Here is a 15,736-nt window from a genome sequence, read left to right as displayed (position 1 = left end):
GGCGGCCGTGGTGCAGCGGTAGGGCGGTCGACCCCATGATTGTAAGGTTGCAAGTTCGATTCCCACCTTGCACACCCATGAGTCGAAGTTTTCTTGGGCAAGACACTGAACCCCACCTTGCCTCTGGTGGAAGGCGGGCATCTGTGTTATGTGTGTGTGACTGGGTGAATGAGACTGTAAAGTGCTTTGTCCTTGTAGGTAGAAAAGAGCTATACAAGTATATTCAATTTACTCAAACCAATTTGATTAAATGACACTTTTCATTGTGATTCATTGAACTATGTGGTAAACCAGGAGTAAAAAAGTTTCACTCTAAAGCTGCTGGCAGAGTGCATTCCACATAATAATTTGTTTCTATGTATTTAATTTATAATTTTTGTCATATATGATTTTATTTTATAATAAATGTAAGTAAAAGATTTTTTCTAATCTTCCCTTTTTTTGTTTCTATTTTTAATTCACAATAAAAATTCCAGTATATAATGTATTAGTATTATTAATGTGGTATAAGGGTTTAATTTAAACAAAATATCACTTTTTTACACGGAATTTTGCTCTCTGACAAATTGCATGCACACAAGTTTACTGTGTCTTTGGGAGGACCAAGAGCACAATGCTGATCTCCAGATTAAATTACCTAAAATTATGAAATTGGTAATTTGTTTGATGCTTTTAGTTAAGTCTTAAGTGAAAATAATTTCAAATAATGGTAAAGGATTTTTATTTATTTATCGTACTTTCTTTTCATTTAACATTTGCCATAAAGATTCCAACTGAAAGTGCAGATTATTTACATTTTTCAAATAAAATTAGAATAACAAGAATTAAACACTTTATAAGTGTGGATTTTTGTATAAACAATTTTCAAATGAATAAATTGCCTTTTTAAAGACTATTCTAAAGATGTTTGATACTGACGCCACAGCAAAATTGACAACTCTTTGAACTCTGCATGGTCAAATGTTAATAAAATGCTTAGCTTACACCGTTTCTGTTATTTAGTGGGAAAAAAACATCAACAAACATATTTTCATAGTTCGTTCTTGTCTTCCAACATGCAGATCCCATTCCTTATACATGCTGTATTTGTTCCTTGTCAAGTTCATAGTATATTAAAAAAACAACAAATAATGATAGTTGCAAAATTACTTCTCGTAAAACTGACTCAAATTATCTTCCAAATTTACCTTGTTATTTTGTAATAACTCATCATTTTCCATGAATAAAAAAATACATACAGAAAAATGTATAGTTTATGCAAATAAACAGTGACCCTCAAACAGTTTTATTGTATTGTTGTTTTAAAGATTAAGAGGGGAAAATATTACTTATCTCTCTTTTGTCAACCTCCACAAAATAATTATGTCTAATTTTAAATGTGTAATATTGCGGAAAATAAAAAAAATAAAAAATTGTTTAATAAGATAAAACAAATAATATATGATGCATTTCTATTATTTCCATTTTATTTTAGCAATAATGTGATTTAAGGTGTTAACATTTGATTAAGTCGTGGTGTTCAAAAATTATTTAAAACGTTTCATGCGTTTAAAAAAAAGCCCCTTATTTCTTAGACACACGTAATGAACAAACATCCTTTGTTAGGGATATTTCACTACATTTCCCACAATTCCCTTTTAAGTGGCCACTGTGCTGGATGACAGCTATCCGGCGCCGAAACACCGATAGACACTCAGACGAAAGAACCATGGCGGCCACGGGTGGAGGGAAAATTAGAAGCAGGAGATATCATATCGCTTCTAAACCGTACGCCAAGAGTAAACAGGTAAATTAAGCCAAAGTTATCAAGTTAACTGTTTGTGCCGGTTGCTTTGTTGTAATCTTATTGACATTTATCCCTTCTACTTGTTATTGTTTTTTCCCCCCATCATCAAGACATTTTCTGGCCTGCTGTTAGCGCTCATGGCCTCCACGCGTTGATAGCATGCTCAGGAAATGCTAACAATCTAGCAGTTTGCTTTTAGATTAGCAAAGTCTGGCGTAACTGAACTGATCTGAACGGTTCTTTTTACGCTTAACATCGTTAATTGCTATTTGTTTGAACTTAAATACACGAGTTAGAGTGCGATTGTACTTTCTGGTGTAGTTCTTTAGTTCGTAGTTGTTGGCGAAGTTTGCCGAAAGCCCTGAAGTAAGATTTCTAGCATTAGCTAAAGCAGCTAATTCGAGCCGGAGAACTAGCTTCGCCGAGCGACGCATTGTTGTCTCGGTTCGTCTCATCTTTCCAAGTTAAAATGACACGATTGCGTTGCAGTACTTTATAAGTCTACATGTAAAAACAAGAAAGTAGATGCGGTTTACGGTATAGCATTCGAACGTTAGCTAAACGTCAGTTTAATTGCGCAGGGAACCTTTTCTGACTGTAGACCCACATGGTTGGTGATTGTGAAATAATTTACCCCCGTAGTCTACTATTAAAAAACCCCACTTATTTTTGTTTTACATTGTCATTGGGAGCATATGGTAGATTTTTGTTTTTGCCCTATAATTGTATTTCCCCAACAAATCGCAAGGCTGTGGGTCTAAGCCTTCAAGTGTTCTAGTGTTTTAAAACAATGTGCCAGTTGGTTCAATATTTCAATAACTGCATCATATACATGCACTTTCTGAAAACAGCAGAATACGTTCTGTTAGTTTATTTACTTATCTTTTGAAAGAATAATGGGTATATTTACCTGTCTTGGTTTTTTTAATTAAGAAATTAAAAGTAAATGCTTGTAAAATCTAATTATGTATTTGTTTTCCTTCTTTGGTTGATATATCTGCAGGTAATGTGAGAATCTGCACCAGGATGTTGAATATATTCATTCTGGCAACTCTATTAACATTGTTAATATTTATACATGAAATTGTAGTTATTATCATATACAGTCTGTATGGGTCTATTAGGTTTTTAGGGGGTACATTCCATTTACTCTAAAGGGGTTATAAGGCTGAGTATCCCTGTCAAATTCATAGATATATTCACTCTAGATTCACAAGTTTACTACTCAGTTCAATAAATGTAAACTTGTTTTTTGTTTCAATATTCAGACTCATTTTAATTATAAATATTAATAGATTATATCTAAACAGAATGATATTTTCTTTAACAGATTAGGATGCTAAAAGATGCTAACATTGAAAACGTAAAATAATAAAAAACGTTTGTCCTTGAAAACAAACAGAAAACTATCTTTAAAAAAACAAGCAAACATAGAACTGATTGAATCTCTGCACAACATCTTTCAAGAGTAAATGGTTTTGAAACTATTTTTTTTAACCTATACCTAGTAATAATTGTAGATTTAGGGCTAAAGAAAACCCCAAACTGCCTAATGCTTGATTAAAAGGATATTTTTTCACTTTAATGTTTTGTATTTTGTAGACATTGACGGCTCCTAAAAGGCTATTTATTTATGTCAATATTATTACAGGGATTATATCCTGTATCTACTTGGGGCTCAACATTTCATGATTAAAATATATTTATTTTGATACAGTTGCATCAGTTAATGTGCACAACTCACAATCTATTTGTGCACATTAACTGATGCAACTGTATCAAACACAGATTTCCAACTATTCTAACGTTTTAACAGAATACAGGCTGTGTATGCAAAATTGCCCTGAGGCACATGTTGTCGCAAAACTACTGGGACTATTGATTTATTCTTTCTAGGATTTTGATCGTATCTTTGGTCACTGTTTTCGTACTTGTCAACTGGGATACGAAAAACTAAAACATAAATGGTACAAATATGTTGAGGATTTTACATTTGCTTTTGTGAGGTGATTTATTCTGAAGTTCCTAGTAAAGCCCTGACTTGTGGAGTCATTTCATGCTCTGTAAAGCATTTATTTATTTTCCTCTTACTCATGTCATATTTTTTTAATGCGTTCTTTTTTTCTGTAGCAGACAGGCCTCATCAGTAGAGTCACAGATACAGTTAGAAGCATCGTTCCTTCCTGGCTGCAGAAATATTTCAAAAATGGAGATTCATCTGAAGGAGGGGAGTTGCTGCAAGGTTCAGACCAGAACTGCCAGCTGCCGCCTCCTTCTCCCAAAAGCAGCGAAGAAGCGCGTCCTCCTCTTGATGGACGCAACTCCCCAGAGCCAAGCACTAGTACCACAGGTAAAGAACTGTTTTCCGGAATTTTCTCAAGATGTACTTGGTATAACACAATGCTCACATGTAGCTTCTCTTCCGTTTGCACAGAGCCCTCCACTAGTCGTTCAGCCTTGAATTTTCAGGACAATGTGCTGTCTCGACCTCCTCTGAGTCGTACACACCTTCATTTAGCTCCACTGGAGACTTCTTCCCCCACCTTTGGAGGTTCCAGCAACCTTTTCTCCCAGCCTTCCACCTCCTCAGCCCCTGGACCCTTTTCCACCGGCTTTTCTTTGGTTAAAGAAATCAAAGACAACCTCTCTCAGCATGAAGATGATAACATCTCCACTACAAGTGGATTTTCTTCCCGTGCATCGGACAAAGGTAGAAAAATTCAAAACATTTGGATGTTGTTGATTTTTTTTCAATCTTAAACTGTATTCCTAATAAATTTGTACATAAATACAGATCTCAGTCTTTTAATGATTAAAAAAAAAGAGCTGAACGGTTGCACATCATATTCGTCTCCTAACAACATATCAATGAATTTACTGGAATTGACTCACACCTCCAAAAAATCTTTGTTTTCTTTCCTTTTACCCTCAGATGTTCCCACTTCCAAAACTGCATCACTTCCTCTTCTTTGGTCTCCAGAGATGGAAAGAACAAACTCTGGACCTCAGCCATCTCAGTCTAGTTTGAAAAAGCCGTCTTTTAACCTGTCAGTCTTTGGCACCTCTTCTAATGTGAGTATATTCCTGTTTATAACAGGCAAATTGTTTAGACAGCTACCAGGTTACTAAAACTAGTATGTCTTATTTGATCACCTGTAAGTTGTTTGAATATATAAAACAGAAAGGGGATATTTTATTCCCAAGAGCTTGTGTGTTAGAAATAAAAAAAAAATGTATGGATTTAAGCAAATTTAAAAAGCTCAAAATAGGATGGCTGGAACGCTGGATCTGAGTATTTACTAAGCTGCGGCTCTTGTGGGCTGTTTCCAGTCCCAAAAGAATCTTGTTTGATTTGAGTGGCGTCTTTTATGCATTCATGTATTTTACCACATCTTTAGGAAAATTAAGCCAAAGCCTTTTTTTTTTAACTGAATTTAACCTGGAAAAAAAATGTATAAACAATCTTCATCATTTTTTTGTGGTAGTCAGAGAAGCTGCTGACTCCTGAATCTGCGCCAACAATGAACATTTTAAGGAATATTGCAAGAAGGTGGTTTAGTCTGAGCTGTTACACTTTCTGTTGCATCTTGTGGATTGCTTAGTGTGTTTGTGCACATTGCATACAAGTCCTATCCACCTCTTTGCTTAAAGGATCTGCTGCTAACATCTTGGTGTCAGGATACCCAAGCGCATCTTTTTGGCACAAGCTGAAGGCCTTTTTTGCTGCAAAAGAGGGGATCAACTCAATGTGAGGCAGCTGGATCTTAATATATGGCCGATAGGTGTCTATGGTCCTTCATACATGAAATGCTTTGTATGACTTTGGCCTGTTCTGTCCGTCAAGCAGGAAAAAAAGAAGTGCAAATTTCCCCGATTTGACATTTAAAGACGTTAGTCTAAATTTAAAATTAATTCAGCAATTTTTTTTACCTTAATCATCAAGTCAAACACTAGGCATTCTTAAAAAAGCTCTGCCTGATGCATGTTAGGATGTGTCACATGACAATTGAAGATAACTCTGTCAAAACAAAATATTTACTAAAACTCTGTGGGTGTTCTTGTCATGCAATGGTGCAATAACTTTACCTACAGTGTTTGTTTGTTTTGAAGTCCTGCTGAATGTTGCAAGAGTCTGCTTGTCCTGTTTGTTAGGTTTTTTGTGTTCTCACACAGATTGAAGAACTAACAAAAAATAGGTGCATATTTAGGAAGACTTTTTGGTTTTAAATGTGTTTCAAAAATATTTTGACTAAAGTAAGTTAAATTGTTTTTTTCCAGTCAACGTTAAGCAGCTCAGTGCTGAACTCTAGCCAGCTCGGAGATTCACCTTTCTACCCAGGGAAGACCACATATGGTGGGGCAGCTGCAGTGAGGAGCTCCCGCAGTCGTCCTGGAACACCTTACCAGGTGAGCTATAAGGTTTAAACGTGTAGACAAACACACTATAGTCAGTATTTTTGAGTGATAAATTGACTAAAATGGGTCATCTGGCATGCAGGCTCCAGTGAGAAGGCAGATCAAGGCTAGGCCTGCTGGGGCACAGCCCTGTGGTGTGACCAGTGCTACCGCTAGACGAATCCTGCAGTCTTTAGAGCGCATGTCAAGTCCACTGGCTGTGAGTTCACAAACACTTCAAAACTGAACTGTCAAAGTTTGGGTTAAAAGTATAGCCATTTAAGAAATATGTAGTGTTGCCTTGGTAATTATTTCTTATAAAATATATGTTTTACTCTGCTAAATCTTTTGTTTCCATCCATCCTAATCTAAAGGATGCCAGGAGAATCCCAGCAGCTTCATCCAACCCGTCACCAGTAAGTCTTCATAGTAAATCTCAATTTGCTGCGGGTCTGAATGATCTCATTTTAGAGGGTGGTTCATCTTAATTTAATAGTTACATTTATTCCGTAGCTTGCATGTGGTCTGCTCCTCCGGGTTTCATTTCGAACAAATGAGAATGATTTGTCTACACACAGGCTGTATTGGGACAAGTAGAAGTATTCTAACTAACTTGTTTGATGTCCAACTTTTCACTACAGCATTTTACACAACAACAACACATGGAAACATCAGTAAAAATGAGAAGTTTAGTAAGGTATAAGATGGTTAGAACAGATGAAAGAGTTTAAATAAGTATTTCGGAACATTTCAGAGAAGAGTGACTCGAATCATAAATAATTCCTTCTGATAGTTTGCTGAGATCCCCCAACTCTAGATTGTCTTCACAGTTTGTACTGTTTATAATGCATTTATTGAAATAGTTATAATATGAGTCTGAAAAAATCACCTCAATTTTTTCCCTCCTTTTTTTTTTACAGTCAATGGATGGGATGAACATGGATATGTCGAATGATCAGGCAAAAAGGAAACGGGTATGTTTCAGGTTAAATATGTTTACATGTTTTTAGTTGTGTTTGACCTTGTGGTTTTCTATTGTTCATGTTAAATACTGCTAGTCTTTATCATGGATGATACACGGCTGTGGGTCTTGTTGGTCAGTTCCTGCTTTCTTTAACACTCGCTGCGTTTTCTTTTACGGCTTCTCCTTTGCTTGTTGGCTTTCACAACTCTTCTGGACAGACTTTTCTTCAGCTGTGTAGTCTTCTCGTGTGCGCTTGTATGCTATATGAGCTGTTAGCCAAACTGTGAGGCACTGCGACATGCATTTGGCTCATGGAACTGTGCGTCTATTGTTGAACTGTGTCAGCTGTCGAGTCATTAATAAGGTCAGGCCCTCACAGTTGTGACAACTGTTCTGCAGTGGATAAAAAATACATATACTTACAGGCTGGCAGCAGATTTTTAAAAGGCTTTGAAAAATCAAAAAAACAATGTTATATACATTTTAAAAGATGGGTCTTGTTGGTTTTCAGTAAAATATGATCTTTTTGTGATTGAAGAAATCAAATTATTGTTTGGATCGTGTCTGATTCTCAGCAGCTAGATCTCTAAGTTACGCATGTCAGTCTGTGAAAATGGAAAAATGAAACCTGAAGAGGAAAAGCTTAGAACTTGTTTATTTTTGTGCTCCTATGTCGAAAATCTGTAAGACGCAGATAACGCTGATTGCTAAAGGTGCTTAAAATTTTCCACTTGTTTTGAATAGGGCTGGGCAATAAGGCTTTGCAATATTGTGATTTTCTTTGTCATTAACCCAGATACCCATTAAATATCAGTGTTATGAAGTATTTTTTTAAATGCCATATAAATGTCAAAGTGACATTGTTCACAAAACATGAACAATTAAGTTTTTTTTAAACAAAAGATTTTGTATTTTTGAGCTACTCGCATGCTTGAACCAAAACAAAACAGTTTGTCCACCTGATGTGACTGAGCCCTCGGGGATCTTTGAAAACAAAACTATTTACAACAATTTGGAACAAAAGGCCATTTAAAGACCCACTCCAATGAAAATCCGGGAAAATGTTTTGTTTTTTGTGGCATTTTTGTCACGATGGAGGACGTGCATGAAGAAAAGTAAGCTTAAAATTGGGTTTCTGAGGGAAGCAGGAGCAGAACAATAAATACCGTAGTAGTGTTGTTGTAGGTGGTACAGATGGTGGCCACAAGCTCCCTGCTCTGCTCCTTTTTTGATGCATTGAAAACGGTACGGCTGGATAGCTTCAATATTGCTCCCCATTTTTAATGCACTGGTAATGTTAGGTTGGGGTTGTGGGGGGGCTTTAAACTAGTGGGAGAGTGTAAACAAAGGTATGATGGTGGGCAGGTTTGGCTTACTCTATGCCCACAGTCCCGCCCCCACATCAGAGGTGAATTTCTTGAGCTCCTGCCGCTCTGCAGAAGCTATGTCCTTGAAAATACCCAGTTTTTTTTTTTATTTTGCTTAAAACTGAGTACGCTTTTCCAAAAGATAATTGGAGTGGGACTTTAAAGCATTTCAAAATAAAGGGCATGGTAATAGATTATTTAATAGATTTGAAAAAGCCTCGATTTTGACAAACGGAATGCCTCAAAAACTCACAAACGCTAAAGGCAAAAAAATCAATAAATCAAAGTGTACTTTTTCCTTGTTTATGTTTGAAATACTAAAATAAAACTATTTCCTTGTGTCTAACACATTGAGTTGAGTCTACCAATGAAGAGGTCAGAACTATTTAGTAACATTTTCCTTTGTCAATTGAGATTTGACCACATAAATGAGAAGTGCTCCTCTTGTTATAGATGATAACATTTTAAGTAAATGGTTAAGTCTGTGCTTCAGCTGCCTTGTGTGTTGTTTTTACCATAAACCTTGCAGACACAAATCCACCTACAGGAAATTGAACATAAATATAGATGGGCAATCTCTTCAACAGGTGGACTCGATCAAATTTCTTGGAATCCACATAGATCAATTTATAAATTTTAAAAAACACATAGATGAACTAGTTAAAAAATTATCCAAACTTGTTGGTTTATTCTATAAGATTCGGCACATCCTCCCATCAGATGCATTGCTAACATTGTACAGATCCCTGTTTGAGCCCCACCTGAATTACTGTAACATCATATGGAATAACACATATTCTACCTACACGGCAAAACTCCTGATTACACAAAAGAAAGCAATAAGAGCAATAACCTGGTCCACGCCAAATTCCCCAACGGATCCACTCTTCCACAGATACAGCCTCCTTAAGTTACCGGAACTCAACACGTATCATAATGCATGCACAATGTACAGTGTTGTTAATAAATTAAATAGTCGTTTGTGTGACCTCATACCACTTTTTTTGCCCTCTTATCACCATGACACCAGGGGAAAGCATATGCTAAAAGGCAAAAACAGAAAATTAAAATGTACAAGCTTCTCTGTCTGTATTAGAGGTCCACAAACTTGGAATATTTTAGAAAATGACGTTAAACAGTCTGCAACAATGTACATGTTTAAAAGGAAACTGAAATTGTTATTATTGTCAACATACTGTGAAAATGCTGCTCCAACCGAAACCATCTATTAACGTGTTTGTGATTTCTTTCTGTCTGTTGACACTTATATGGCCACACGCCAGAGTTTATGTTGTTCAAATTCATTGTCCCTATTGTCAAACACTTTCCACTATATCACCATCATTTCTCGCATTCTATTAGTATATTTTATTTATGAAATTATTTTCTTTTCTTTTCTTTTCCTTCCGCCACTTATCTTTTGTATTTTTATGCTTGTCTAAAATGCTGGACCCCTAATAATAAGCAGCTGCTTCTGGGATGTCCATTTTTTCCACATTCTGTATTGTGAGATTTGTTGCTTTCGACGCATTGTGGAAAAAAAAAAATAAAAAAAAAAAATAGATATTCACATTTTAACATAATGAAGTGTAAAATCATCCATCCCATCATTCACTTGTCTTTTAAAACACACAGATTACCTTTATGCTCATGCCTTTTCTCAATGAAACTCGTGTCCTCGTCCCTTGATGGGATAACATACAGGACATTTCTAAATGGGTGCTGTCAGTGGGACTGACAAGAACACAACTATGGAAATTACATGTAAATGCTTTTGGATTTTTAATGCAGCATCTGTTTTTTTTTTTCATAATGTTGATGGTATGCTTATTTCATAGACTGCACACCAATCATTTCATAACAAACCAATATTCTAAATATTGCCCATCCCTAGTTCTTTAGATATTTTCATATTTCGTACTACAACAGTGTTGTTTGTTGTTGTTTTTTAACATAAAAAATATTTTTTTTAGCATTTGCTGTTTTATTCTCTCATTAACCTTTGAACACTTGGTCTAAATTCAAATTTTAGGCAGTCTTCTACTGCTTATTAATGGTCTAAATTTTAATTATTTAAATCCTCCAAATAAAACTATATTTATTGAAAGCCTGAATCCTTTTTAGTTCATTTAAATCAACTTTATTAAATCCAGCTTGTTGAGTCCTCGTTGGAAAATGTTTGTCAGATTCTAAAAGGAAGAGTTATTTTAAGAAATGTTCCTGTGATTCACCGACTGAATAGATCTGCAGGAATGGATTTAATAAACCTTAAGAGCTGACGCTCTTTTAATCAATATGTGCACCCAAACACGTATCTACAGCAACAATGAAACATTGCAACCTTTTTATTCCTTGCCACTAATTTTGGCCTCTTTTTTGCATATTAGATGGACTTGCCCTTCCCTCCGGTGCAGAAGCTTGTGGTTCCTGTGACCGCTTCTGTTTCAGGAAATCGATCCGTGTCCTTCAAACCAACTTTGACACCTGGAGGGTTTAGAACTCTGAGCAGGAGCACAAGGGACAAAACGGTTAGTTGCACAAATTTGTTTACTATAAACACAAATGATGTCAGTTATACAGAACTAAAAGTATCATCAGAATATTTATGTGTGTAATTTCGCTTTGTCTTTTTTTCTCGCAGCCCACAAGACAATCACCTCAACTACCTGAAGAAAGCCCAGGTCCTTCTCAAAGGTAAAACATGTTTTAACTGCTTTCTGTTGCCCTTTTGGTCCTTCTTGTTTCCTGTTTCATTAAATTGAATTATTTCTTTTTGTTCGGTAGCACAAGAAGTCTTAGTGGGGCTGTCTACCCTCTGTCCAGCACCCCTGCACCTTCCAGTGTGAGCTCTGGAGGGGGCAAGATCAAGAGGGAGAGAACCACAGCTCGGCCCTCCAAGCGAACCGAAGACGATGAGGCAAGTTCAGTTTCTCAATTTAAAGTATCATGTGTCCAATAATAATAATAACTAGAAAATAGAAATCAGTGAGTAAATACTTTGCTTTCTTGGCTCAAGGTGGCTGAGGTGCCAAACCTGCCTGCCATTTCTTTGCCCATTGGAGGGTCGGCCTTGCCTAGCTTCAGCTTTTCTACTCCCCTGCCTCCTCCCACCACCTCCACTTCTGTTACCTCCTCTCCTGAGATCACAGTGGCCACTCCTGCGAAGGAGATGCCCCCCAATAAGGTTTGTCTCAAAACTCCATAATTTCCTTGGAACCACACCGAGAAGCCTAACAAAAATCCTTTATCTCCCAGGATCCACCAAAGGCCTTGACACCACCGTGTGTACCTTTCACATTCTCCTCACCCATAGTCAAAGCCACTGCTGCTAGCCCACCCTCCTATTCCTCCTCTGTGAGTAAAAATATACTTCTTTCAGTTTTCAGAGAACATCAGCTCAATAGGTGACCTATTTTGTCTCGTCTTTGTAGCCTGGTTTTACTTTCAGCGCGCCTGTAGCAAAGCTGGGCCCCTCCATGTCAAACGGAAGTCTTTCTGCTCCCATCGCTGTGGCTGGTAGGAAACCTGCCCACACTTCGATTAGTTTGTGGTATGGGTTGAGCTTTGGACTTTAGTTTCGGTCTGTTTTTGTATTTAACAGTGAAGCCCGTAACAAGCAACAAGACAGAAGACTTTGATGGACCCTTCAAACCAGCCAAGACACTGAAGCAAGGCAGTGTGCTGGATCTGCTCAAGTCCCCTGGTCTGAATCTTTGTGTGTGCATGCGTTTTATATAGTGTGTAATAACAACATAGTAATATGCTAATGTTTGTCTTTGTCCATAGTGCTAGCATATTTTAACCCTTTAAAACCGGAGCTTTAGCTCCAGTTACCGTAACTACTTGACCATTTGAGCAATAATCGTAATTTCAACAAATTCTGAATTGGAGAAAGGCACATTTGCACCAATATGCAACGTTATACTGATATGTAACACTTGACTACCGTAACTGTTGCTTATTGGCAAAAAGGTGCTTTTCACGCATCAGAATCCGTAAGAATTGTGCCAACTGTTTAATTGGTCGTAGAATGACGATAGTTTAGGGAGTGTGTTATTTGCCTTTCAGCGGTGACAGTTCCGGTATTAACCTATTAAAAGTACCTTCACACCAGTGCTTTTCTCTTCTCAGCCTTTGTTAAATTATCAAACATGACGAAGAAGAAGTTAGAAAAATAATTAGTAACTGTTGGATAGCAGCAGAAACCACTTAGAAATGACCATTTTAAAATGGTTTGGCTTTATTTTTTTATAATGTGTGTTTTATTATGTTTATTATTATAATTATTACTTGTATTATTACATTTTTCATTTTTTTAATTGCTAATATTAGTATAAATAATATGTTAAACGTTCCAAACTCTAATTCCTAAGTTCTCTGTTCCTTCCAGGTTTTGCTTCCTCTGTTACTTCGGTTTCTCCCAGGACCATCACCACTTCCCAGCAGGAATCTCCTCAGTCCACTGCCTCCCCCTCCTCTACAACTACAGCCTCTTCATCCTCATCTTCATCAACAGGGTTTAGTAATTTGTTTAAAGCTCCAGAAGGCTGGAGCTGTGATGTGTGCTTAGTTCAGAACAAACAATCAAATTTAAAGTGCGTGTGTTGTATGGCCCCCAAACCCAACCTCTCATCCAAACCTACGGACAGTAAACCTTCACCCTCCGCGCCTGTTAGGGTGGAGAACAGCAGCGCAAGCACCGCCCCCACCACTACAACCACCACTGGTTTTGGTACAATGTTCTCCAAGCCTGCAGGAACCTGGGACTGCGACACGTGTCTCGTTGTGAACAAGCCTGATGCGGTGAAGTGTGTGGCCTGTGAAACGGCCAAGCCTGGGACCGGGCTCAAACCCTCCCTGACTTTTTCCTCTGCGTTTACAACCGTTAAGACGCCACCTGCATCCACAGCCCCTGTTTCCACTGGTGCTGGTGGGTTAGGAGAGAAATTCAAAAAACCTGAGGGAGCTTGGGAGTGTGACACGTGTTTGGTACAGAACAAAGCAGAAGACCTTAAGTGTGTAACCTGTACTGCTGCTAAACCAGGTAAAGAAATCTCACTGAATTAATTTAGAACCTTTTTTTATGTCAAAGGAAGAATCTTAAAGAAAAACTGTTTTGGTGACTATACTGTTGTTCCTCCAACTGCCTCACAGGTGCTTCAACAGAGCCTTCCTCCTACTCATCATCATCATCAAGCAGTGCCCCACTGTTTGGATTGGCAGACAAGTTCAAGCAGCCAGAAGGATCATGGGAGTGTGACGTCTGCTGTGTGCAGAATAAGGCTGCAGATGTGAAGTGTGTTGCCTGTCAAGCAGTGAAACCTGGCTCCAACGTAGAAGCCAAAGGTAAAAATCTCAATTTAAAACTGAGAGAATGCTTTTTTGTTTTTGTTTTTCTAAGATAAGTTTGTGAAATTCTTGGTATTTAGAGGAAGAATTTATGTTGCACCACCCAGCTTTTTGTAGGGTGATGTGTTTCTGTTGCATCTCATCCAAGACGATTAATACAGGTTTCATTCTGTCTTCTCAGCCTTTAGTTCATCTTTTGGCACCTTGTCTGGTGCAACATCAGGATCCTCTACTTCAAACTCTTCTTCTACCTTTGGAGGTTTTAAGTTTGGCACGTCAGACACCACATCTGGATCTGGATCTGCATCTGCAAGCTTTAAGTTTGGAACTTTGCCGTCTTCTTCCTCATCCTCCCCATCGGTTGGATTCAAATTTGGGGTCCAGTTTGGAAACTCCTCATCAGAGACGTCTTCAAAAGAAGCGGCTGCCTCATCAGGGTTTAAGTTTGGCACCTCCTCTGGGGGTTTTAAATTTGGGACTTCCTGTAGCGATGACAAAAAGTCTGACCAGCCTGCCTCAGATCCTGCTTTCAAGTTTGGAGCGAGTGGTGGGCCCGTATTTGGAAGTGCAACATCTAGCACAGAAGGCAGCTCTCCTAAGGGGGGGTTCACCTTTGGACTGTCAAAACCTAAAGATGAAACATCCGAAACCACTCCTCCTTGTTCCTCGCAGGACAAAGTTAACATTCCTGCATCATCAAATCACACCACAACAGAAAACGTAACTACAACCAGTGCCACAACAACCAAGACATCGTCTGTATTTCAGAGATTAGGTGAACCAAGCCTAGCAACCAACACGTCCAAAACACCGCCTACATTTGGATCATTACAGGCAGGCAAAGAGCCAGCGGCTCTCACTTTTGCCTTCGGAAAGCCAGAGGAGAAGAAAGAATCAAATGCCTCTGCAGCTCCGCCAAACTTTGTGTTCGGAGGTGCCACCAAGGAAAAAGAAACTCCACCTGCTGCAGCTCCTGCAGGAGGTTTTACCTTCGGAAAGACCGGAGGTTCAACAGAACAACCTCCACCTGCTTATTCGTTTGGAAAGTCTGCAGACAAGAGTGAACAATCCACTTCAGAGGCACCAAAGCCCACATTCAGCTTTGGACAAAGTGCTGCAGGTAGTTTTTTATTTTTTTTAATACTTTTTTTTAACAAAGTCATAGGGTTGCTATGTCTTTAGAATATTCTTTGTGGACTAGTTAAACAAAATGTAGCTTAATCTTCATAATTTTAAGTAATTGAATTTAATTTGCTTTGAAACTATGACCATAACCTAAAGTTTTTATCTTTTTTTTTTTTTTAATTTACTGTTTGTTCCTCCCTGACTCTGACATTAGTTTTTTTTTTTTAACAGATTCTGCTCCTCCTCCAAAACAAGCATTTTCTTTCATGGCAAGTAATCCCAACAGCACCGCCTCATCCACCCCAACTGCTGCCCCAACTTTATTCAGCGCCACTGCTGGCAACAGTAACAGCACCACTCCGGCTCCCTCAGCACCCCCCAGCTCTTTCCTGTTTGGACAGCCCCCCACAACCACCAGTGACACTGCTCCAGCAAAACCCTTCCTCTTTGGCAACAGCCAGGAGCAGCCGCCTGCTTCATCAGGTGCTCCGGTGAACTCGGCGCCGGCTCAGCCGTTTATCTTTGGCGCTTCAGCTGCACCTACTGCTGCGTCTGCTTCCTCCTTTGGGTTTGGAACAACAGCGTCCTCTGCTGCGTCCACATCAGGTTTGCAGGTTCAACTGTTTCAAAGTAAACTACAATAGGAATTCCTCTAAGGAAATGGTGTTTGATAAAGCCATGTAATTTTTTATTCATTTTGTCGCTGTTGCTATGAAAGATTTCTCTTCTGAGTCAAAAGCCATGAAGCCG

The 15,736-nt window shown here is 38.2% G+C and overlaps 1 protein-coding gene across 2 annotated transcripts in view; it reads left to right on the top strand.

Annotated features, from left to right (window-relative positions):
- Positions 1-1,655: 1,655 nt before the first annotated feature.
- nup153 (nucleoporin 153) overlaps positions 1,656-15,736 on the top strand; it is a 16,775-nt gene continuing 2,694 nt past the window's right edge. The window contains exons 1-19 of one of the 2 annotated variants that reach the window (XM_011481268.3): positions 1,656-1,786; positions 3,917-4,136; positions 4,221-4,496; positions 4,719-4,858; positions 6,065-6,193; positions 6,285-6,401; positions 6,556-6,597; positions 7,102-7,155; positions 10,900-11,040; positions 11,154-11,206; positions 11,297-11,429; positions 11,529-11,696; positions 11,768-11,866; positions 11,944-12,028; positions 12,114-12,215; positions 12,903-13,556; positions 13,667-13,858; positions 14,043-14,981; positions 15,218-15,592. In XM_011481268.3, coding sequence (XP_011479570.2) covers positions 1,658-1,786; positions 3,917-4,136; positions 4,221-4,496; positions 4,719-4,858; positions 6,065-6,193; positions 6,285-6,401; positions 6,556-6,597; positions 7,102-7,155; positions 10,900-11,040; positions 11,154-11,206; positions 11,297-11,429; positions 11,529-11,696; positions 11,768-11,866; positions 11,944-12,028; positions 12,114-12,215; positions 12,903-13,556; positions 13,667-13,858; positions 14,043-14,981; positions 15,218-15,592 — 4,048 coding nt within the window. In that variant the 5' untranslated portion in view covers positions 1,656-1,657. The remainder of the gene's footprint in view (positions 1,787-3,916; positions 4,137-4,220; positions 4,497-4,718; positions 4,859-6,064; positions 6,194-6,284; positions 6,402-6,555; positions 6,598-7,101; positions 7,156-10,899; positions 11,041-11,153; positions 11,207-11,296; positions 11,430-11,528; positions 11,697-11,767; positions 11,867-11,943; positions 12,029-12,113; positions 12,216-12,902; positions 13,557-13,666; positions 13,859-14,042; positions 14,982-15,217; positions 15,593-15,736) is intronic. The other variant, XM_011481269.3, reaches the window with a different exon arrangement.

The sequence above is a fragment of the Oryzias latipes genome, chromosome 11 (genome assembly GCF_002234675.1).
Source record: "Oryzias latipes chromosome 11, ASM223467v1".
NCBI classification, from domain to species: Eukaryota; Metazoa; Chordata; class Actinopteri; order Beloniformes; family Adrianichthyidae; genus Oryzias; species Oryzias latipes.
The sequence above is the reverse complement of the archived record's forward strand: the minus strand, read 5'-3'. Positions and strand labels throughout refer to the sequence as shown.